Source organism: Danio aesculapii, chromosome 19 (genome assembly GCF_903798145.1).
Source record: "Danio aesculapii chromosome 19, fDanAes4.1, whole genome shotgun sequence".
Classification (NCBI taxonomy): domain Eukaryota; kingdom Metazoa; phylum Chordata; class Actinopteri; order Cypriniformes; family Danionidae; genus Danio; species Danio aesculapii.
In genome coordinates this window covers 2,727,451-2,754,143 of record NC_079453.1, presented here as the reverse complement: position 1 = coordinate 2,754,143, position 26,693 = coordinate 2,727,451, and the positions used below count along the sequence as shown (strand labels likewise).

General features: G+C 35.3%; 1 protein-coding gene across 1 annotated transcript; it reads left to right on the top strand.

The window, feature by feature from the left end:
- The first annotated feature begins 1,905 nt into the window (after positions 1 to 1,905).
- Positions 1,906 to 11,670, top strand: polr1f (RNA polymerase I subunit F). The gene is made up of 4 exons (XM_056480490.1): positions 1,906 to 2,208; positions 3,963 to 4,104; positions 7,014 to 7,222; positions 10,158 to 11,670. Exons 1-4 carry the CDS (start codon positions 1,931 to 1,933, stop codon positions 10,858 to 10,860), a joined length of 1,332 nt encoding a protein of 443 aa, XP_056336465.1. The 5' UTR covers positions 1,906 to 1,930; the 3' UTR covers positions 10,861 to 11,670.
- Positions 11,671 to 26,693: the final 15,023 nt, after the last annotated feature.

Below are 26,693 nucleotides of genomic sequence, written 5' to 3'. Positions count from 1 at the left end.
AACAACACAAATCTTAAGTTTTTTTTGGAGGGACAACTTAATTGTTCAATGTTAATTGTTTATTGTTCAATCCACTTAAATTTGTATAAATTATTGGGCTAACTTAATAGATTTGTGTTGGGACAACATGAATGAATTGTGTAGAACCCTGCATTTTTTACAGTGTTGATGGGATCAGATACAAAGTGGTGGATATTAAAGAGTGTTTATTAAATTGTTTGATTGGCATGGCAAAAATTGCAATTTGGAAGACAAGGGAAAATAATGAATTGCACCTTTATTTAATTGATGCAGAATCAGTGTTGAAACGTATAAATCGAAGGATAAAAATCAAATTTTTATATAAATTAATTAATAATCTTGAATTTAATTCTTTTTAGTTGAATTTTAAAATTGAAAATGCTCTTTTTAATCCTTTTTGAAATGAAGAGGGGTGGCACGGTGGCTCAGTGGTTAGCACTGTTGCCTCACAGCTCAGTTGGCATTTCTGTGTGGAGTTTGCATGTTCTCCCCGTGTTGGTGTGGGTTTCCTCTGGGTGCTCCGGTTTCCCCCACAGTCCAAACACATGCGCTATAGGGGAATTGAATAAACTAAATTGGCCGTAGTGTGAATGTGTGTGTGCGAATTAGTGTGTATGGGTGCTTCCCAGTACTGGGTTGCCGCTAGAAGGGCATAAAACATATGTTGGCGGTTCATTCCGCTGTGGCAACCTCTGAAATAGAGAGTAAGCTGAAGGAAAATGAATACGATATGAAGAGATAATGAGATCATGTTACAAATTCTGGACATTATGTAAAAAAATTAAAGCTTTGATCAACCTCTCTCTCTCTCTCTCTCTCTCTCTCTCTCTCTCTCTCTCTTTCTCTCTCCCTGTATCTACATAAAGGGAATGTTCAATCTGAAATTGTAATCCTGATATTGTATGGTATACTGAATGCTTTTATTCCGATCGTATAAATTGCACACTGTAAAATGCCTGTAAAGATATTTATTGATTTACAGTATTTTTATATAGAGGCTTCATATGAAAATGAAATAAAGATGTCAAATGTAGTGTGTGTCTTGACTAGTAACACATAAAAAGACTTCACACAGCATACATTTGGTTATTTATAATTCTTTATTTATAATTGCAATACATTGTTCCCCGAAACAAAAGTTATTAAATACTTTATATTGTACTTTTAAAATATAACTAGATAGGTGAATTGATTAAGCTAAATTGGTAGTGTATGTGTGTGAATGCAAGAGTGTATGGGTGTTTCCCAGTGATGGGTTGCAGCTGGAAGGGCATCCGCTGCGTAAAACATATGCTGGATAAGTTGGCGGTTCATTCCATTGTGGTGACCCCTCATTGATAAAGGGACTAAGCCGAACAGAAAATGAATGAATGAATGTTGTTAAATAAATAATATGACTTTGGTACTTGTGATACATGCAATGTCAATATTTTGCTTTAAAATTATATTGCATTAAGTTGCATGTCATTCAAGCAAAATTAACTATTTATTTATGCATCATTCATGATAATTACTTATTTTAATAACAAAAGTTAGTAATGCTTTATATTATAATTTAAAAATGTAACTAAATAGGTTTAATAAGTAAATAACATGCCTAAAATGTTTATAATGGATTTTGTACAGTTGTACAGACAATTTCATAACAATAAATTCTTCTGATAAAAATAATGTCAATATGTTGGACTACAAAATAAATAATAAATTAATAATAAATAAATAATAAATTAATATGACGTAATAAATTAATATAAAATATAATTAATATATTTCCAATAACGCGGGGAAGCAATGCGTCATATTTATTCAGTGTGTGTGTAGTTCTTCTCCTCTCCGCCGGGGGTCACACGTCTCTACTCGTTTAAACACACGAACAAACGCACCACGTGCTCCTCCACATGTGTACAGCATGGCGAACTGGACTCAGCAGGACGGAGCTCCGAAACCCGTCACAAATCCTCCAGAAGTGTCGCTAAACTCCGGCGGGAGTGTTACCGGCGGCCCCGCGGCGGCTCCATGCCTCATCCCGTCATTCGCGGACGCGGTAAAGCTGCTGAAGGCCAGATACTCGTGTCTGGTTCTGGACACTCACCGGAGACACATCTCCCTGCCGCCCGTACACCTGAAGAAGAAGAAAACCGGCATACAGGAGCAACTCAACGCCGAGCTGCTAAAATACTCCAACAGGTACAGCATAAACACATTTTCTGGAAAAAGAAATTAATTAATATCATAATTAATGACGTCAACACTGCGCTTTGTTTTCATGCGCGGCTCTGAGACCTGACGCCCGGTTCTGGTGTCATAAAAGTGATTTTATAAACATGGAAAGCATATTTAATGGGGTAGTTCACCTCGAAATTAAAATTGTCATCATTCACTCATACTTCTTTCTCATGCTTTCTTTCATTGAGGTAAAATGGTTCATTCGTTTTTGAACAAAGTGACAGCTTACGACACTGACCCACGGTTATTAATATCTATACTATTGATGTCGGTGGCTGCTTTTTCCCAACATTTTTCTAAATATTTAGTTTTGTGATCAGCAGAAGAAATTAATAAAACTTTGGAACCACATTGAGTGTGAGAAATGGTGAGGAAATTATTTATTTTTGTGCAAACTATTCCTTTAACGCAAGCAAATCAGGGTTTAACTTTTTCAAATAACTTTTTGCCAGAATAAAATGTCAGAAAACGTATGTTTCATTTCTATTCAGAGTAACATGTATATTTTTGCATAAATTCACACTTGAACAGCACATATTACATTACAGCTGAAATTAGAATTATTAAAAAAAGCCCTTTGAACTTTTTTTCTTTCCCAAATGATGTTTAATGGAGCAAGGAAATTTTCACAGTATGTCTGATAATATTTTTTCTACTGGAGAAAGTCTTATTTGTTTTATTTCAGCTAGATTAAAAACCATCATAAGGTCAATATTATTAGCCCTTTTAAGCTATATATTTGTCCGATAGTCTACAGAACAAACCATCGTTATACAATAACTTTCCTAATTACCCTAATCTACCTAGTTAACCTAGTTAAACCTTTAAATGTCACTTTAAGCTGTATAGAAGTGTCTTGAAGAATATCTAGTCTAATATTATTTACTGTCATCATGGCAAAGATAAAATAAATCACTTATTAGAGATGAGTTATTAAAACTATTATGATTAAAAATGTGTTGAAAAGAAAAATCTGCTCTCCGTTTAACAGAAATTGGGGGAAAAAAATAAACAGGGGGGCTAATAATTCTGACTTGTTTGTTACTATATACAGTTGAACCTAATTTTACTGCATTTTAAATTATTACAACTGGGTTAAAGCTAGAGATGTAAAAGATTGTGTCAAAGTATTATGATGATAAAATTTGATCAGGTGAAGAGTCATATATTGTGACTTAAAATGTCCAGTTAACTTACAGTAAAAATTAAATGGTGAGAAATGCATGAATAAAAGTTAATTCAATTTTAATTGACATTTGCTCAACCACAAAATCAAATAAAACATCAAATGTCTATATCAACAATGTTTATTAAAATGTTTATTTACACAGAAATAAAACCTCTCCCCTTTTAATTCCTCTCATGTGTTTTTCAAACCTGTAAGGAATTAGCTCATCTTTAAAACACAAATTAATTTAATTATCAAGTCAAGAGATTTCTGAAAGTCTGTTTGCCCAGATCTCCTCAAAACATTCACATACTGATCATAAAATAACCCATATGAAGCAAGCTGTTTAATTCAAGCATTTTGAATGAACAAAAAGCTCTTAAAATCTGCTAAATCAGTGGAGAGAAATTTGTCAGTTTTCCTGGAATAAACCTTCAGTTAATATCTATTGTGATAAATAATGACAAATTATACATGTCTTGAGCTAAGTTAACCCATAATAATGATTCTGAGTAAAGAAATCTCCATTTGTTCTCTGGTTTTGCAGTCTGAATGGTGTTCCTGTGGCGTATGACAACATTAAAGTCGTGGGACAGCATGGGAATATTTTTGATGATCAGGGCTTTATTCACTTCAACATCGAGGCCTCATTCGTGATCTTCACACCAAAGAAGGGATCAAGGCTGGTGGTATGTTTATTTTTTCTACTTTGTTCATTTTCATTTTATTACAAAACCCCAGTGAACAGAACAGAATATTAAGGTATTTAACATTTACCGCCCCAACAAACAAGTTTAAATAAGTTCTAAAAATAAATACTAAATGCGATAAAGATTAAATTAGGAATAAAAAATCTAATTAAAACATTTAATTATGGCCCATTTCCACTGAGTGGTACAGTACGGGTCACCTTTATCAAGCTTGCGTTTCCACTGCCAAATGGGTGCCTTTTTGGTGTGCATGGTGTACAACAGAAAGTTTCAGACGGCGTCACTTTTACTCGAGAAAATGTCACAGTAAAGCCATACGGGTCGTTCTCATATCATATGAGAAGCACTTCTCACAAAACAGATGCTTTATACACATAAATACTGTATAAATGTTCATTACTAACCTTTCTATGAACATGATTTGATTATAACTTCAGATCAATGATAGTAGTGTGAAATAGCCTACTGTAACGTCTGCAGTTATATGAAATAAATAAATAAATGCTACACATATAAACACATACAGACCCTTACAGTCTCCGATATGTTACCAATTACAGAAAAACTACACACAACATGCATTTAGTCCTTATTTGGGTTCAAAAACAACACAAAATATAGCCTACAGTCAGTGCAAACCTCTCATCTGAGTCTTTAATCTTCAGCAGCACATGTAGCCTCTTGTTAGAGAGTAATTTCTTCATTTCCAGTTCATAATAGTGCAAAAGGTTATGATAATAGTTAAACGTGGCAGTTTGTTCATGTTTTAGGTTGCTGAAGCATAATTTGCTGCTGTTTTTTCCGGCTTCTCCTTTATTTTTTCACACTTCACTCTCGCATATGCCTCTTTTTGAAAGGATTGGATATCAGATCGCTTCAATGATCACGATCACGTTATTAATATGAGCTCAATAAGTTCATTATTTCAAATATAGACGTGCAGCGAACGCACACGAGCTCTCTGGAGAAAGTGAAAGCGCTCGTACTTTTAGACGGGCTCATAAAACAACAACAGCACACGGCAGATTTTATTCTTCTTGGCTTTGTGGCTGTTCATCAAGACGACGACAAGGTTTGTTTGAGCTTTGGTCAACCATGGCTTGTTATTATATGTATATATTATTATGGTGTAATGTCTTAGCTGTGATTTAAAAAATGGCCTTTGTTTTCATTCTCCTGCTTCTGTGAGTGATGTATCTCTGTAACTCAATAGTGTCAGCTGTGCGTTTAGCTTCACCTTATGGTACCCTTTGGGCCTGCTGGTACACTTTGCAAAGGGTGACCAAAAGTGGTACAGTACGGTTCACTTTTAGGTACCCCTTGACAGTGGAAATGGCCATAAAAGCGTACCGTATCGTACCACTCAGTGGAAACGGGCGATTAATTAGTCTATTTTATCTGTCTCTTTACAAATGACGTGAATGGGCACAACACTTTTTTTTAAGTCTCTGATTTACTTTTAATTGCATATATTAATTGTTCAAAAGCAAGATTATCAGACATCTCTTTTATCCATTGTGAAAGAACAGGTTTTTGGGTATTTTCCATACAATAGTTATAAAAAGCTATAATAAGCATATTTATCGGTTTTTCCTTTGCAGATTCTGTGATGTGCCGATGCACATATTGCGGTATCGATGCTGAAATGATATATTTATTCATTCATTCGCTTGCTTTTCGGCTTAGTCAGTTTAATAATCAGGGATCGCCACAGCCGAATGAAGCACCAACTTATCCAGAATATGTTTTACACAGCGGATGCCCTTCCAGCTGCAACCCAGCACTGGAAAACATCCATACACACTCATTTACACACATACACTATGGTCAATTTAGTTTACCCAATTCCCCTATAGCGCATGTGTTTGGACTGTGGGGGAAACCTGAGCTCCTGGTGGAAACCCACGCCAACACGGGGAGAACATGCAAACTCCACACAGAAATGCCAACTGACCCAGCCGAGGCTCAAACCAGCAACCTTCTTGCTGTGAGGTGATTGTGCTACCCACTGCACCACTGTGACTCCGATAGGATATATTGTGCAGCTCTAATTTTTAATTTATTATGGCTTTTCCCTCCAGCATGCAACATAAGACTGGTTTGTGCTCACAATTGTAATTGGTGGTACAGTGGGGAAAATAAGTATTAAGTACGCCACCATTTTTCTCAGAAAACATATTTCTAAAGGTGCCGTTGACTTGAAGTTATCACCGGATGTTGATAACAATCAAAGAAATCCATATGTGCAAAGAAAACTAATCTAATTAGTTTTCAAATGAAGTTAAACGTAAAAAAATGAAATGACACAGGGAAAGTATTGAACACATGAAGAAAGGAAGGTGTAGTTCAGCAGTGAAAGCCCAGACAGCAGCTAAAATCTCTTATCAGTTCTTCAGCACTCCTCTGCCCTTCCTCAGTGTAAATGAATATCAGCTGCTTCAGTCCAACATCTACATTAGCAGGAGGATGAAGATGAAACCAGGGCGGACATTTCAGCAAGACGATGATCCAAAACACAGACATGAAGACTCTAATATGATTTCAGAGAAAGAAAATCAAGCTGAAGAATGGCCCACAGAATCATTAAGATTTAAGCTGCCGCACCAAACAAGCCTTTTAGATAAAGTAATACATTTCAGTAGTTCAGCACTTGTCATTACACTGAACTAATTTTTCAGATTTTTGTTTGTTTTGTTTCATTTTTATGTTTGGATTTTAACCAAAATCTGGTTCAATTCCATGTCAACAGCTCCTTTAGAAATATTAATCCCAGGAAAAAACCTGACAATGTGTTCAATACTTATTTTCCCCACCGTATGTCTGAGAGGATCTGGAGATCCTGTTACTGATCTGAAGGTGTTTAATGTTGTGTCTGTGCCGTTCTTCAGGGTGTGATTAATAAGATGGGAGTGAGTCACGTGGGTTGTCTGGTTCACGGTTGTTTTAACGCGTCGGTGGTGAAGCCGAATGCGCTGACCTCGGATCAGTGGAGGGACTCGGGGCTGTGTGTCGGACAGAATCTGGAGTTCGAGGTCTTTCAGCTGGACGCAGATGCTGCAGGTGTTCTGCTCATCAGAGGACGACTCGACAGATCCAGGTACTGTACAGCCATCCTCTGCTAATGCATAACTGACATTGCAGGTGAAGTCAAAATTAGTCGCCCTCATGTGATTTTTATTTTCTTTTTCAAGTATTTCCCAAATGATGTTTAACAGATTCAGGAATTTCTCACAGTATTTCAATTCAATTCACCTTTATTTGTATAGCGCTTATACAATGTAGATTGTGTCAAAGCAGCTTCACATAAAGGGTCATAGTAAGTAGGAACAGTGTAGTTCAGTTTGTAGTGTTTAAGTTCAGTTCAGTTCAGCTCAGTTCAGTGTGGTTTAATAATCACTACTGAGAGTCCAAATACTGAAGAGCAAATCCAACGATGTGCAGCTCTATAGATCCCGAACCATGCAAGCCAGTGGCGACAGCGGAGAGGGAAAAAAAACTTCACTAATGGCGGAAGTGAAGAAAAAAACCCTTGAGAGAAACCAGACTCAGTTGGGCACGACCATTTTAATTTCTCCGCTGGCCAAACGTCTTGTGCAGAGCTGCAGTCTCAGTTTCGGAGGCTGGAAGCTGGCCTCAGCGAAGACTCGTCTGTCCCTGGAGCGTCACAGGAATCAGTCTCATGCTCTCCACTCCTCCATGACCACCACAGTAGCTGCTCAGGATACGGCCTGGTCCAGGATATGGAAACCTTGGGATCATCTCGACGCTGGTCTTGGATCGAATCAGTGACTCTGCATAGTCTGAGGGCCTTGGGAAGAGTATCCCCAGGTGGAAATGGAGAATAAAGAGAATAATTAGCGTAGCTGCTGTTCATAGTGTATATAAACAAGATGCAGAAACCTGTGTGGAAGGCCACTAAGTGGTGCACTAAGTGTATGCTTTACTGAACAGATAGGTCTTTAATCGAGTTTTGAATTGGGAGAGTGTGTCTGAGCCTCGGACGTTATCAGGAAGGCTATTCCAGAGTTTAGGAGCTATAAATGAGAAGGCTCGACCTCCTTTACTTGACTTAGCTAATCTGGTAGTATTTCCTGTAATATTTTTTCTTCTGGAGAAAGTCTTTTTATTTCGGCTAGAATAATTAAAAAAAAAAGTTTTAAAACCAATTTAAGGTCAATATTATTAGCCCCCTTTAGCAATATTTGTTTTCTATTGTCTACAGAACAAACCCCTGTTATACAATGACTTGCCCAATTAACCTAACTTAAACTCTTTAACTTTCAATTTATATGATCACATATGAACGAGTACATTTCTGCAATGTACTTGTAGTAAATCATTCTGTGAGATGATTCCATAGTTGCATGTTTCATTAGTCACGTTGAACCAATAAAAGCAGTTAGCTTGACTTGCTGCTATGACATAAAAAAATAACCCAAACTTATTATATTTTGTTGATGAATTGGGAAAAAGCAGCCTTTGACTTTCATAGTAGCTTTTTGACTACTAGTCATTCATTGTTTGTTTGTTTTTATTTCACAATTTTAACAAGAATATACAAACGAGTCCAGACTAATTCATGCATATTTTAAAATTGTGGAAGATAAAATACACAAAGCCACAAGCTAATTTCCATTGTGTTTCCATTGGCTTCCAGCTACTTTTTTCCAGCATTCTTCAAAATATCTTGTTTTGTGTTCAAAAGAAGATAAAGATTGATAAGTTTTCAACAGCTTCAGATTGTAGAGAGTAAATGCTCTTCATTTTTGGGTGAACTATCCTTTAAGACCTCTAAAAAGGTAAACATTTCAGTTTTTCCTTGTTTGAGTCCCAAATGTGATATAATTTGTCATCCACTAAAACACACTGTGTGATTAAGTGCGAACTCACACTAGCCACATTTGTTGAACCGAGCCAAAGCACACTCGTCCCCCTCCTCTCTCCCCCGAAGGCCTGCACTCACACTGCATCTTTACCTTCCGAGCCACAGCACACTTACGTCATCGATGATGCGACTGTTCAGTTTAACAGAAGAGAAGCGCTCTCGCTCAGCACAGTGGACAATGCTTTAGTTATATTGTTTTGTATTATTTTTAGTCGTTTGGGATGCAGTGAACAGATCCAGCACTTTTGACGCTCACAGATTATCATGAACGTCCTCGTGCTGCTGGTATTAGGAGATTTGCTGAAGGTGCAGCTGATGTACAGTGAGGGGTTGCGTCTTTAATAAACTGACAGCTCGTGTTCATTGTAAAGTAAGAATGATTAGGAAATCCATATGAGAAAGCCCCTTAAAAGTGACGTCGCGTCTTCACTTTCGGCTTCAGGCACGCTTTGCACTCACACTACAAGTGTACTAGAGTTGTGCGATTAATCGAATCGAAATCGTGATTTCAAACGTTCCAATTAGCTAATCGCACGAGGCTGCAATATGAAATATGTGTTATTTTACCCCACTCAGGAAATGCGTGTATGATGTGTGACAGTCTTACTAGCCAACTCATTCGGCCCAATCAGAATTGCGCAACCGAACTATGCGGAACGCCTACAAGGTAAAGTCTAGATCGGATACGCGGCCGGCCGGAAGTGCGATATGCACATCAATTTTAATGACATATGTTGCATAAGTTGGCGGTTCATTCCGCTGTGGTGACCCCAGATTAATAAAGGGACTATGCCGAAAAGAAAATGAATGAATGAATATTGTATATTTAGTATTTGTTTTTTGCCATGAATGCAGCCAATGCTGCTGATATGGCATTAAAACATAAATAAATAAATCCATTTTATTTTCTGTTGCATAACTTCTATTTCTCCATAATTTAGATTCTTATGTTAATATTATTATTTTATTTTGTTATCGTTGTTACTATTTGAAGGTCAGGACTCTCTGAAGGAAGGTCTGTGTAAGCTTTTCACTGCATATCAATGAATGTGGGTTTGATTTGAGTCAGACTGACATCATGTACTGATCGCACCATTATTATACACGTGGCTTCATTTACTAACAATGATTTCTCATTGGCTTTCAGAGTGCAAGAGCTCGTGGCCCAATTTGAACAAAAAGCAGAGACTGCAGAACCAAGTACTGAAGCCGACACCATAGAAGACACGACTGACAGTCCAAAACCCAAGAAGAAGAAAAAGAAGAAAGACAAGAATGATACGGAGTCATCAATGGACGAGTGTATGATTAACAACAGCCTGCAGGAAAGCTCAGAAAACCACCAAACCACAACAGAGGAGGACTACAATGCTAACGGACGGCATAAAGAGAAGAAAAAGAAAAAAGACAAGGATGATACAGAGTCATCAATGGACGGGTTTATGAATAACAACAGCCTGCAGGAAACCTCAGAAAACCTTGAAACCGCTCTGGACACAACAGAGGAGGACTGCAATGCAAACGGACGGCATAAAGAGAAGAAAAAGAAAAAAGACAAGGATGATACAGAGTCATCAATGGACGGGTTTATGAACAACAACAGACTGCAGGAAACCTCAGAAAACCTTGAAACCGCTCTGGACACAACAGAGGAGGACTGCAATGCAAACGGACGGCATAAAGAGAAGAAAAAGAAGAAGAAAAGAGACAAGCAGCTGGATTCGTCGGAGATCGTACCCACCAGTGACTCCAGCGGGTACATCAGTGATAAAACCAGCAGAAAGAGAGCGCTGGAGGCCGAAAACGACACCGAAACACCTGCTGCTAAAAAGAAGAAGAAGAGCAAGTGATTTCTGTCCTTTATGAACTATATTAACTTAACGTCGCTGAGATCTATTTGTGTGATTTATATTTGCAGAATGTAATAAATTGATTTTCTTCTGGAGGATTTGCACGTTTATATTTGTCCGCCACTAGAGGGCAGTAACTACACCTCTTTTTGACACACACAGTTAATGGCGCGTCTGCCAAATCAATCTAAGCAGTGTTATCAAGCTGAAAAGGGCTTATCGTGACTCTTTTGGACATTTTTATGATTTTGGGAACTAAACTGTTCATGTAATCCTGTTTATAATTGATAATAATAAGGATCTTGCTCTAAAAGTGTTTTTTATTGCTTTAAGGATTAAAATAATTACAGTGAGGTTTAAATAAAGAACTGGTAACATACTGTAATGTTTCTGCCAACATTAAGAGCAGTTTTTTTTTTTTTTGGATTGATCTTTTCTGCTCATTTTAATGTTTTAAATATGTGAAATTTATATTTTTACCTTTTAAAAACTCAGAAATTTGAACTTCTTAAACTGCTGTGCTGTAAAATGTTGTGCTGGCAGGAGATCATAAGTGTGAGTGTGTGTGAAAAATATATTTTTATGCTGTTTTATTTTTTTGTGACGATGGCATGCTGTTTATTTGTTTTTAAATATATTATTTTAGTGACTAAAACATTAGAAATGAATTTCTGAATGCAATAGAAGGATATGAATGCATTTCTTTAACATGTCTTCAACTTCTGAATTAAAATTATTTTTAAATCTTTTGACCCAAAGTCTAAAATGTGGAGATGGTATCGAATCTGTGAGAACAATGAATGAAAAAAATAAAAACAAGACTGTTAAGGGGTTTGGTGAAACATTTAGTTAATTCTTAAGGCATGTAGTTGTTTTAAACATCTACAGAAATTGAGAAATATTTGTCAAACAGTCTAAATGAGTTCAGTAACTTCTGTACAACCAGAACATAAATAGCTGGTAAATTAAAGCGTAATGACAGCTTGGCTGGATGATAAAAAAAAAACAGTAGCAGCAATCAGTTACCAGATAGTTTGATAGTGTGGATAGAAGCTGTAACCGTAGTAAAAGTTGAGTGTTTTAATTTCAAACTAAAATGTATTGGTGTAAATGAGTCTTATGAGTTAAATCAACATGATGTCATGATTGAGCCTGATCTCACGAGAAAACGTAAGTATTTTACGTTTTGTCAGTTTAGTGGCTAATTTGTACGAGTTCAGTCGTACGAAATTGTACGATTTTAAAAAGGAGGCGTGGCACCTAACCCCACCCCTAAACCCAACCGTCATTGGGGGATGAGCAAATCGTACTAAATTGTACGAATTAGATCATACGAATTCATACGAATTAGCCACTAAATCAAAAAGTTACGAATTGCCTGTGAGATTGTGTTGCATGATTAGTATCTGATAGTACAATGACAACATTTTACACAAACAATTCTGAAAAATAACGACACACTTTTGTCTTCAATTATAGGAATATTGTTAATGTTATCAAAGATTTAATTAATCACAAAAGTTCGTTAAGGGAGATCACCAGAACATCATAATTGGGGTGTACAGCAATAATGGTGGTGCTTTAATTTTTAATGCCAAAAATCACCTTTAAATTATAGAAGATTAAAATATACAGCTAAAAGCAAAGTTATTCACCCTCCTGTGAAATTTTAATTTGAGTAATATTTGACATTTTCACAGTATTTACAGTTGAAGTCAGAATTATTAAACGCCCTGAATTATTAGACCCCCTGTTTTTATTTTCCCCAATTTCTGTTTAACGGAGAGAAGATTTTTTCAATGCATTTCTAATCATAATAGTTCATCTCTAATGACTGATTTATTTTCTCTTTGTCATGATGACAGTAAATAATATTAGACTAGATATTTTTCCAAGACACTTCTATTCAGCTTAAAGTGACATTTACAGGCTTAACTAGGTAAATTAGGTTAGGGATAGAGTAATTAGCCAAGTTACTGTATATTGATGGTTTGTTCTGCAGACTTATGAAAAAAAATTTAGCTTAAAGGGGCTAATAAATTTGACCTTAAAATGGTTTTTAAAAAATGTAAAACTGCTTTTATTCTAGCTGAAATTAAACAAATAAGACTTTCTCCAGAAGAAAAAATATTATCAGACATACTGTGAAAATTTCCTTGCTCTGTTCAACATCATTTGGGAAATATTTAAAAAAGAAAAAAAAACTGATTTTAACTGTGTGTGTGTATATATATATATATATATATATATATATATATATATATATATATATATATATATATATATATATATATGCATTAAAAAATTTCTGCAGAAAGTTTTATTTCTTTTAGTTTGGCTGGAATAAAAGCAGTTTTAAGTTTCTTTAACATGACATTTAAGGTCAGTATTATTCACCCCTTTAAGATTTCAATGGCCTCCCCAAACCAGTGTTGTCCAATAATATAGTTAAGCTAATGAACCTATAGTCAAGCCTTTAAATTGCACTTTAAGCTGTATACTATAGTATGCAAAATAACAAGTCACATATTATGCACTGCACTGTAAAAAATGCTGGCTTCCACACAATCGAATTGTATTGGGACAACAAGAAGGAATTAAGTTAGCTTATTAGTTTTTACCATTTTAAGTTGATTGAACATAAAACAATTAGCGTGTGTCCCCATAAAACTTAACAATTGTGCTTCAGCTTAATTTAAATAAGCAGTTTGAACAAATAGCAAACCTTTTTTGAGTGTATCATCACAAGGGGAAAAGAAGAAATTAGTTATTAAAAGTTTTGTGTTAAAAATGTGTTCAAATGTAAAAGCATTTGGGAAATTTTAGAAAATCAAATTTTATAATTTTTTTAAACTACATATGGCTGAATTATATTCTACACTGTAAAACGTTCACACAATTCCACAGTTCGACACAATTTCTCCATGTCCCAACACAAATCGATTAAGTTAACTTATTACAATTTTAAGTGGATTGAACAAAAACAATTAAGTTGTCACAAACAAAATCTCAAGAATTCAGCTCATTTCAGCTCATTTTAAATAGTTTGAACAAACAGGAAAAACCTCTTTTTGAGTGTGGTGGTTATACAAACCAGTCTGGATTGAAAAATTACTGTATTGTTTGCATTTTTTCATACATGAAGAGTGATGCATGTTATGGTTTGCTCTCAGAGGCCCTGAAAATCAAACTCTGCATGAGGTTTAGTTTCTCTCACAGCCCGAATAACCTCAAAAAGACATCATTCACCTGACGAGTGTGAGGGTCGCTTATTAGAAGTGAAGGCCTTATAAAACCGACAAAATGTCACGTTCTCCCCCAACATTGAATCACAGCACATTGGAAAAACGTTGAGGTAAATTGGTTTTATATTCGCTCGTTCAGACTTTCTCCTTAATTATATAACTTCAGTAAAATGTGCAAATTCTAAATAGTGAAATCATATTAGCAGCCAATGACTATCAACGACAAATAAATAGTGCAAATGTTGTTTTCAAGTCATACTTTCATGCATTTCAGACCAAATATTACAAAGTAGCATGGTAAACAATATAGAGAGCGTGTCACAAGTTATCACTGAACGAATTTATGAATATAAAACCAGCTTATAGGCCTACCTCAACTGGAAAGTGAGAACAATTCAAGGTATGAGCCGATCTGGCCCCGATCCGAAACAAAGCCTCCCACAGAGCTCCAGATCCGTCACACCGTCTCCCTAAAGACTAAACACTCTCGCTTCATCTAAAGTCCAACAAAAGAGGGGCAAAAGAAAAGCAAAATGTATCAGTCTGGATGTAATCCCAAATGACTAGAAGCTGAAGTGCGTCCAGATTCAGCTCTTTCTTTCTCAGACAAACGCTCCGCCGGACTCTGGTGTGATTAAGCAATTGAGGTAAAGTTGGTTTTATAGTTGCTCATTCGTTAAGTGACAACTTGTGACACGTTCCCTATATCGTTTACCACGCTACTTTAAATATTTGGTCTAAAATCACATGCAGACTTGATAACAGCAATATCGCGACTCATTTGACTGTGAGCTATGTTGTACTTTAATAGACATGATATTTATTGCCATACTACTGAAAGCAGCAGCAGATAGTTCACCTCAGATCTTATAACTAAAATAAACCATTTAAAATTGAACTTTAGAACTGTGACTCAGCGCAAACCAACACATCGGGTTGACATATCAGTGACACAGCGTCTACATTTAATGATGTTAAAGAGGTTTAATATGTATTAATCAGATTGCTGGAGTGCAGAGAGTGCACTATTCTGTGCTTCAAATTTCTGTCGTGTTTCATCTTGTGCAAACAGCCAAATTGCTTATCATTGCAAATCTCGTCACATAGCGTGTTGTTAGGACACAGGGTTACAATGTAACCTGCTCAGCAAATGTTTACATTTGTAATATTTATATTATTTATTAATTAATAATCTCATATGGAACTCTGAATCCGCCATTTTGGAGTCTGTTACTGTCCACCGGAGGTCGCATTTTCAGTCGCAGATGTGTGTGAGAGCCATCATGACTGAATGAATCAAATACTCTGTTTTCCACAAAGGCAACCCAGGTGCTGAAATATAATTGGTTAAACTGGCATTGGGCAGGTTAAATGACTAAAAGTCTGGCACGTAACGCACATTTTCAAAGCAGAATATCTGACCTTAGCATTGTTTTTCAGATAAACAAGAATGTTCGGTAACACTTTATAATAACTACACACTATGAATCATTTATTAAGCATTAGCAAATAGTGAATTGATTATTTGTTAAGCATTAACTCTACATTAATAAAGGTTAGTAAGCAGTTTATAACTGCAGCTACAAATGCTGTACTATTGACTTATAACCACATTTATAATGCGCTTAATAATTGTACTTTCACACTTTGTTAATGATTTATTTTTCATTACTAAATTAAGAATTGCATTATTTACAAATCATTTGTATTTAAGAGTAGTTGGTGTGTTTTTTGGTCATTCAGAATGAGTTAGTAAATGATTAATAAACTATTGAAATCAACATTTATATATCTTATTATTCAGGTATATACTAATGGTTACTATTAAATGCTTTCTTAACTCAACTTCATGCAGTTTTGTGACCTAATCTAAAGTGAGGACTATTCATGCTTTATAAATCCTTTATAAATGACAATTAAAGACTCAGAATCAAATGAACAATAATCTTTGCAATCTTATCTAAAAAGTAAAACTACTGTAAAGTTCAAACAAATAACAAGAGTGTCAAAATACAACAAAACTGGATAAACAACAACAATATAATCATTTAACAATATAATAAGATGCAGTGTTTAAACTGTACTGTAAATTTATTTTAGATAAGGTTGCAAAGGTTTATTTTTAATTTTAAGTTCAGTTTAATTTGTGTATCTTTAAATGAAAAGGAATGAATAATGTCGTTTATGTTCTTTTTTTTCCCTGTTTAGAATTTAACTGAGCCTTTACTTATCATTTATAATGGATTTATAAAGCATAAATAGTCCTCACTTTAGATTAGGTCACAAAACAGCATGAAGTTGAGTTAATGAAGCATTTATTAACATACAAATTAACTATTAGTAAATCTAAATGTTAATTTAAACAGTTTATTAATCATTTACTAACTCATCCTGAATGATCTTTAAAAAACAACCAACTATGCTTAAATAACTGGTTTGTAAATAATGCAATACTTAATTTAATAATGAAAAATAAATCATTAACAAAGTGTGAAAATACAAATATTAAGCGCATTATAAATGTGGTTATACGTCAATAGTACAGCATTTGTAGCTGCAGTTATAAACTGCTTACTAACCTTTATTAATGTAGAGTTAATGCTTAACAAATAATGAATTCACTATTTGCTAATGCTTAATAAATGATTCATAGTGTGTAGCTATTATAAAGTGTTAGCCAATGTTCACTTAGCATGTTTCTTAAACATCTGCAAACATATTATGGTATTTTTATGCTTTAGAAGAGTCTAAAACGTACACACAGCCCCTTTAATTAACCTATAGTCAAGCATTTAAATGGCATTTTAAGCTGAAGACTAGTATCCTGCAAAATAACTAAAATATTATGCACTGGATGTATAAACCCAACTTTACCTCAATGATAAAACATGGCTGAAGACCTTAGAAAGATTCAGAAAATAAAGGTCTTTGATTTACTGTACCGTTGTTCCCCTGGCAAACACAGTTACTCACGGAGGAGGAGAGATTTTCCCACACACACCTTTACTTTCGGGATTGCAGGATCGATTCCCAGCAGGCCGAGATCTTTTTCCAGGAATCAGGGTTTTGAGCTACATGTCATGTTCGGCAATACCTGAGAATAAAAATGGTTCAAAGGGTCAACGATGATGAAGAAGAATGTCTGAGAGATCATCTTTAAAATATGCAGTTTGAAGCATATGTGGCGCCTTCTCAGAAATGCATAGTTTTCATGTGGTTTCGGGAAAACTGCTTTCAGGAAAGGGTTTGATTTAGCAAGTCATGGATCATACTTGGTGTAACCAAGTAAATAAAAGTCTTGTTTTCTTTGCATTAGGAATCAACCTGAGTTCAAACACCTTACTTTTTTTGCAAAAGTACAAGCATAGGCCTATGTCTCGTTGTTTTAACATGTGACAGTTTCCATGTCACCAGCTTAATGATCAATAATTCAACAGATTTGTTTACATTCACACACATCCATGAGTGTTTGTGATGTCATTTCCCATTTCATGCTTTGCCACATGAGTTTCTGTTTCCATTTTAAACCATTGATAATCCATTTAAACCAATGCTATCTCACAGCAATTCCTAGTTTTTGATTCAGTGGCTAATTTGCATTTGTACGATTTCATTGGTCCATTTTAGTAGGATTTGCTTATCCCCTAATAAGAGTTATTGCTAGAAGGGATACAGCTGCAAGTTTAGGAAAATGATTTAAGTCTTTGATTAAATTAACCATTATTTGTATTTTTATTAAGATCTAGCCCAACCCTAAACCCAACCATCACAGTAATTAAAAAACAGTAAGTATTATTCATATCATTTAATAAATTACCCATTTAATTGTATTTTATTAAAGCCTACCTCCATCCCAACCATCAGATTAATGTAAAAATATTAATTATTGTTATACACTCTACTAGACCTATGTTAAGCTGCTTTGACACAATCTATATTGTAAAAAAGCGCTATATAAATAAACATGAATTGAACTGTCACAAAATTCATGTTGATGCGAGTATCTGCAGCTGTATCCCTTCCAGACTTTACCCCTAATGAGTAGTAGGTTTAGGGGTGTGCTTTGGGGACCTCCTTTTAAAAATCAGACGTTTTCATATCAGAAATTGTAAGAATTTGTAAGAAATGGCCACTTAAGCTAAATAGTTATGTTTCCTGATGAAATTGGGCTGTTTTAAACAGGCATTGTGTTTGTTACACATACAATAATTTCCACTAGTAATACGCTGAAAACATAATTAATATAAATGTTTTAATTAATATGATGAAATTTTTCCCACTTGTTCAATGGAAATGTTAAGGATTATTCATGGAACCATTAATGTCAATGACGAACCTTTCATTTTGAGGTAATGTGTTATTAATGTGCATTTTGTCAATAGATTTCTTTCTATCAGCCTCAGTTAATGTGCATTTTGAAGTATTACATGAGAAAAGAGAAACAGAAATGGCAAATATTGAATAAAAATCCATTAAAGCACAAAAAAGGTTTTTTTAAAAGGCTTGAGGCGGACTTGTGCGAAAATGGGTTAATGTGAATAATGGGAGATGAAAACATATTTGCTGGATAAACTCTGATGTAGAGAACATTAAACCTATGTGACCAGTCAGCTGTCTTATGCGTGCCTTGTTTACTGTTGGTTGCTAGGTTACCAATACCACAGTCAACCACTCTAAAAAACTTGGTGGAAACACACGTATATCACATTTGCCATTTCTTTCTTCTTTTCTTTGCGAACTTAAAAACGATTCGCTTCACGTTAGGATGGAAACCCAGCTATTAGTGTGTCATTTGACATAAACACAGTACTATGGGGACATACTAACAAAATTTGAAGGGTTACTAAAACATTTGTCTGTTTGTCTGACTAATGGAAGACAGGGGGTTGTCCAGTACAAGATGTTTAACTGTACATTTTCCAAAAAATTTATCATTTTCGGCCCTCCAAATTTCCATTCTTGTGTAAATGACTGAGAAAAGTGTTTTTAGTGTCAACTGGAGTTGTGTGACAACCCCCTTAACCGTAACATGACATTTTGACTTGTTTATTAGATATTTTACCTATCTAAAGTTTTTTTTTTCCCTCATCAGTTACTATTTAGGGTTAGAACCTTGCCTTCTATAGAAATAAGCCAATCTGTGTAGACTAGACAGCAAGGCAGCTCACTAGGTTTTGGAACGGAGCCATATAAGCTGTGTTTATTTTTACAGTGATTGCATTTGCGCCATAAATAAACCCAGACTCTTTCTGAGGTGCTGCCAAAAACGTGCGAGATAGTGTTTTCTTTGCTTTCGCTTTATATCATCTCCAGTTTTTAATTTCCTGCAGATTTCTTCATTTCCTGGGTTTTAGCTTTGTTAATTAATTGACACAGCTCAAGACCGAGCTGTCATAAATCCGTTCGCCCTCGTCACCTAAACGCTCCGTATAGATGACAATGACCCAGAATAACCCATTGTGTCTGCCAGATCAGACTCATTCCTGGCCCCCAAAATTGCCTACTTTAATAAAGAGAAGGTGAATACCTGAGCGGAGTATCATGTGTCAATTCATAATGCTTATAAAACCGCAGACAAAATGTATGTGGATGATCTTAATAGGCTGATATTCTTTAGAACATAGTCTAATATCCCATAAGGCTACAGAAAATGAGCTGCAATTGTCACTTTTTGCTCAGAATTGTAAAAATTTATAATATATTATTATATCCAAACTTAAACTTAAAATTCATTCATTTTCCTTTGTCTCTATTTCAGAGGTTACCACAGCAAATGAACCGCCAACTTATCTGGCATACGTTTTATGCAGAGGATGCCCTTCCAGCTGCAACCCAGTACTGGGAAACACACACACACACACACACACACACACACACTCATACACTATGGACAATTTAGCTTATTCAATTTCCCTATAGTGCATGTGTTTGGACTGTCGGGTAAACCCACACCAACACGAGGAGAACATGCAAAATCCACACAAAAATGCCAACTGACCCAGCCGGGACTCGAACCAGCAGCCTTCTTTCTGTGAGGCAACAGCACTAACCACTGAGCCGCTGTGCTGGCCAAAATTAAAATTCTAAAAACAAAAAAAGTTGTTTAGGAAAAAGTTTTTAATTGCAATATGCAAACTGAAAATTCTAAAATAAAATTAACGTAATGTAAATGTAAAAGTCAGGATCGCAAACTGTAAACTCGAATTCTGTGGAAATAGGCTGAATTGTAAAAAATAATCTCAGACTTCTGCAAAAAGAGTCTGTAATGTGAGATGTAAACTCAAAATTTTTATATTAAAAAAAGTTGAAATAATGAGATTTACACTGAATTCTGCGGGGAAAAAAGCGAAATATAAACTCTTCTTCTGAGAAAGAGGTATAAAAGACAGAATTCTGAGGAAAAATTTTGAAGCGCAAGATGTAAACACTGATTTATGAGGGAAAAAAGGCACAATTACAGTTGAAATCAGAACTATTAGCCCCCCTTTGAATTTTTTTCTTTTTTAAATATTTCCCAAATGATGTTTAACAGAGCAAGGAATTTCCACAGTATGTCTGATAATATTTATTCTTCTGGAGAAAGTCTTATTTGTTTTATTTCAGCTAGAATAAAATAAGTTTTTAATTTTTAAAAACATTTTAAGGTCAATATTATTAGCCCCTTTAAGCTATATTTTTTTCGACTGTCTACAGAACAAACCATCAGTATACAATAACTTGCCTAATTACCGTAACCTGCCTAGTTAACCTAATTAACCTAGTTAAGCCTTTAAATGTCACTTTAAGCTGTATAGAAGTGTCTTGAAGAATATCTAGACAAATATTATTTACTGTCATCATGACAAAGATAAAATAAATCACTTATTAGAAATCAGTTATTAAAACTATTATAATTAGAAATGTGCTGAAAATATCTCTCTGTTAAACAGATATTGGGGAAAAAATAAACAGGGGCTAATAATTCAGGGGGTTTAATAATTCTGACTTCGACTGTATGTGAACAATTTAGATGCAAAATCAGAATTATAGAATTAAATTACAACATGTAAACTCTGAACACTGCAGAAAAAAGTCAAAATTGTGAAATGTAAAATTCTGAAAAACAAATCTGAATAGCAATAGGTAGATTTAAAAGTTGCGGCGGCACAGTAGCTTAGTGGTTAGCACTGTCGCCTCACAGCAAGAAGGTTTGAGTCCCGGCTGTGCCAGTTGGCATTTCTGTGTGGAGTTTGCATGTTCTCCCTGCGTTGGTTTCCTCCGGGTGCTCCGGTGTCCAAACACATGCACTATATGTGAACTGGGTAAACAAAATTGGCTGTAGTGTATGAGTGTGAATGTGAGTGTTTCCCAGTGCAGGGTTGCAGTTGGAAGGCCATCCCCTGCGTAAAACATATGCTGGAATAGTTGGTGGTTTATTCCACTGTGGCTACCCCTGATAAAAAAGAACTAAGCCAAAGGAGAATGAATAAATGAATGAATGAATGAATAAAAAAAGTTGCAGTGATCTTTTATATATTTTTTACTTTTACAGCAGAAACACGCTTCCATAACCCTCAGTTCAGACTATCTGGGACATATTCTGTACCTGCCGGGAAAGGTTGACTCATCTCAGTGTGTGCTCAGACTAAACTAACCCACATACTCCCAAACTGCCTGAGGTTTCAGATCCACACAGTTAAATAGCCTAATTCCCCATGGACAACACTCATCCCACTTCTGTCTCCATGGCAGCCACACTGTTTTGAATGGGCCTTGTGTTTAATGCCACTTGAGTGGGGTTTTAATTCAAAGACATACTAAGAAAAACAGTCTGCGAATGGTTACAGAGTTCTTCGTTTACCCGCGCCGCTCGTCTTTGATGTCGGTTTATGGAGGCCGTCCTCACAGGAAGTGACCTCATCACTCAGCATGATGCACATCTTTAAAATCCACTTGATTGTTGATTTGGGAGCGAGCCGCTGATTAGTTGTTTGTTACGATTGAACCGCATTCATTAGGATCCCTCCTGCGCCACCCAGACTATATAAGCATGTTTATCTGCTTCATATTTGACATTTAAAAGGATTACTCACATTTTGAGCTGTGCGTGAATGAGTGTAGAGGGATTTATATTTTCCACTCTCGCTCCTTCTGTTTTAACATAATACTCTCTGCTGCCAGATTAGGCTTGTAGCTGTAGATGTTGCTTTTGGGTGATTAATATTGAGCGATTGAGCAGTGGTAGGCCTATTCCTCACAAATACATTGTATTATTTGGGCTGTCAGTATATAGGTGAACTTTTTTTGTCATAACATAAACACACGACAGTTGTGACCTACAGTATTATTCAATATGGGGAATTCCTTACTGTTAAAAATGAACATAAGCTATTCAAGCTTGTATGCTCTTGGCAACATTTTATAGGCGATTATGCAAAACACCCACTTTCTGCTTTATTTATAAAATGCATAAATCTGACTAAACTTGATTCAGCATTATTACTTAAGTCTTGATAAATAGTATTGCCACTTCAAATTTAGGATGAATGTAAAAGAATTTTAAAAGCATTATCAAGAAATAATATACACTCCCCGGCCACTTTATTAGGTGCAACTGCTCGTTAACGCACATTTCTAATCAGCCAATCACATGGTTGGTTCCACCCACATTCGGATGGTCGGGTCAGAATTTGGCATCAACAACATGAAAGCATGGATCCATCCTGCCTTGTATCAACGGTTCAGGCGTGCTTGGTGGTGTAATGGTGTCAGGGATATTTAGTACTAATTGAGCATCGTGTCAACAGCCTACCTGAGTATTGTTGCTGACCATGTCCATCCCTTTATGACCACACTCATCTTCTGATGGCTACTTTCAGCATGATAACGTGCCATGTCATAAAGCATAAATCATCTTAGACTGGTTGCTTGAACATGAGTTCACTGTACTGAAGTGGCCTCCAAAGTCACCAGAGCTCAATCCAATAGAGCACCTTCGGGATGTGGTGGAACGGGAGATTCTCATCATGGATGTGCAGCCGACAAATCTGCAGCAACTGCGTGATTCTATCATGTCAATATGGAGCAAAATCTCTGAGGAATATTTCCAGTACCTTGTTGAATCTATGCCACAAAGGGTTAAGGTAGTTCTGAAGGCAAAAGGGGGTCCAACCCAGTACTAGTAAGGCGCACCTAATAAAGTAGCTGGGGAGTGTGATATATTTATTGTACATTTTGTACCATTACTCCCACCACAGAGGATAAATACTGAACACCATTCCTATAAGTCTATTTAAAATAATTCTAGATTTAAAAGTTCACACTAGAGTTCACAATATATCTGACAAGTTAATAGCATTGTAATCACATTCAGACTTATTTTTTTTTTACATTAGTAGCTTTTCGAAATAAAAAAAACCCACTAACAGCCAATCAGAATCTAGTCTGTTATAAAGAGCGCGAAAATTTGAAAGTGCAGCTCACTCATGCAGAACGTTGTTTTCCGTTGGTGTGAAGCATTCGGGTAGTTATAAACGATCGTTTAAGCTTCTACTATGAATAATGCTTTTTATTATTTATTTTCTATGAATATAATCCTAAATCCTCACATGAATCTCCTCAGTGTTTGATGTTTTGTTTTATGGTGGATCTCACAGACTTTTAGACGCGAGTGACACAAGAAAAGATTTATGACCATCAGCCGAGGATAGAGACGAGCTGACGGCTGGAGGGTTCGGAGAGATGCAGGTTTGCTTTCAATTCCATACTTTTATTTTATACTTTATATCGCAAAATCAAGCGCACGACTCTTATGTTGACATTATCCTTCAATGCGGAAGTGTGTTTTTTCCGATTGTTTAGAACTTCCGATTTAGTTGACTCACTAGGAATAAGGGCAGAAAACGGTCAAACTACTTAGTCTACAAACAAGTGTGTTCATGACTATACACAAAAAGTAGATTAATATAATAACTAAATATAGCATAACAGCATAATAAGCTGTTTTTAACGTCTAAAAATCTGTAAAAAGAGAATGAGACCGGGAGTCTCTAGCCAAAAACGTTCCAATTGCTGCACTTGCTAGAACGTCAGGAATAAGGTCAATAATACGAACAAAATATGAACACAAAACTAATCCTGAATTAAAGACAACAAGCTGACAAATATATATATATATATATATATATATATATATATATATATATATATATATATATATATATATATATATATGACAGAATTCAGGTGATTGGGTAATAATAAGCTTATCATAATGAGAAATTTATTTAAAGCAATTTCTGTAGGGCAGTTAGACCAAAAATAAATACATAAATTAACTAAATTTCAAACTACCTTCTTATACAACGACATTATGTCTCATAAATGGTGCACATTGATTTAAATGTACTCCCCCTACAAATACAGGTTTGAAATGTCACATATACACCAAATTTATGCTGATGTCATATCTTGCTCTATAGCAGGCTTTATAGCAAATGTTTTCTTATGAAGGGCCAAAAACCAAACTTGATTGAGGGTGGTGGGCTGAAGGTAAAATATCAAACTGTATTATGTTATAGTTGTATAAATGTGTAATTTATATAATAACTAAAAAAAAAACAATAACTAGAAAACATTACTTTATATTTACTAACGCAGTAAAAATTTTTTTTTAATGTTTTATAATATACTTATTATATTAAAAGTAAAAACAATCCCGTTTATACCAGATTAGAGTTCAGTTGATTTGCTCGCTGATGTTTTCTGCTTCGTCTTCTTTCCATCGAGTGACAGTATTTCCATTTTTAAAAATCAGATTCATCTACAGATAGATTTTATTTAAACATGATTGTTTTTTTTTTATTATAGCTGAGCAATAAAACAAACAAACAAAAAAATGTTATGTTAAATTAGAAATGACAATCTCTGTTAAAGGCACTTGCCCCAACCCTCACCATCACCTCTCTGATGGGATGGTGGGCCAAATCAAAGGTTTCCATGAGCAAACTTTGGCCTAGTTTGGGCATCTCTGCTCTATAAAGTAATTTTGCAAAATGATTTGATCGTAGCTTCATCAGAAATGACTCTGATGATGCTGAAATCTTTCTTTATGTGTAACAACAAAAAATGTCAGATTTTTGGTACTATAAAGAACTTTTATCTATTGACTCTGGTTAGATTTGAATGGTTTTCCTGTAATTAATTAATTTCTTAATTAATTAATAATACATAATAATCATACAATAATCATACACTTCTATATTATTGTAATTTACTTAGCTCTTCCTTCCTTTGTTTGTTTTCTAATGCTTATTTCTCTCTCTGTAAAAATGCAGTTAATGAAACTTGTGTTATCCTTCTTTTATATTGATCTCCTGATCGTGTTTGTATATTTTAAAACATGTAAAAAAATAAAAACAGCTTCATCAGAACAGGTTTTTCAGGGAGGGGAGTCAGATTTCCATACGTCACCGGGATAAACGTGCTAATTGGCTCTGGCTCTCCCTCAATATCTGTGTCAAAGTTTCCAGGCGGACGGGCTTTAAACCACACACATGAAAGTAACGTGGATTTATGGGAGCTGGTCTTCGGTCCTGACGTGTGCGTCCAGACACACCCCTCCCAGAACCCCCACCCCCCACCCCCGGACCCACTGCCGGCTGCTAATTACTGATTTGTAAGCAGTTCTGATCCGGCTTTCCAAGCTCCAAGCACTGGAAAGTCGTAAAAGAGAAAGAAAAAGTTAATCGTTCTAACAGCCGCTCGCACAACACGGATCCGTATCTTGGCTTAAATAGAAGGATTGAATCATATCAAGGGGTCTCTGACATCCATGAAATATTTTTACAGCTTTTTTCAAAGGGAAATGTATTGGCCTGTTGGCACCTCTGTTTTTTTACTTACATACTTTGACACTTAGATTTCCCAAGATGAGTCCAAAATGTTTTGTTTACCAAACATATAACTTTGGTATTATTTTATAAAATATTAATAGCTAATAGATTGTGTTTGCTAAGAAAAACATAATACCAGTCAGTTTGGTTTATTTTTATATAAAAGGTATATTATTGAAGTATCACCAAGACTGCTTTTAATTGCTAAAAATAGAGTCAAAATAATAATATTACAATAATTCTATATTTTTTTCGTCTGTTGTAATATTTAAAAAATGTTACGTTGGACAGCAAAACCAGTCATGTTATGTCTTTTTTTATCACATGAAAGCTGAATTAAAATAAGATTTCTGTTAGGACAATATTTGGCTGAGATACAACTATCCGAATATCTGGAAATTGAAAGTAAAAACTTTGAGAAATATTGAGAAAATCACCTTAACGCTTTATTTTGATGGTCCATTTGAGTATTGATAGACTGTCTGCTTAATGTCTGTTGATACAAACATTCAACAAACATTTAACTGACTTAAGAAACTTTGCAAGTACATGTCAACTTACACTAACCCTACCCCTAACCCCAACCTAACAGTCTACTAATAATCAAATGAGAATTAGTTGCAATGTAACCGAAATCCAACAAAAGGACCATCAAAATAAAGTGTGACCACATTTTTACCTAACATTTTTACCCATTCAGTTTATTTATTTTTAA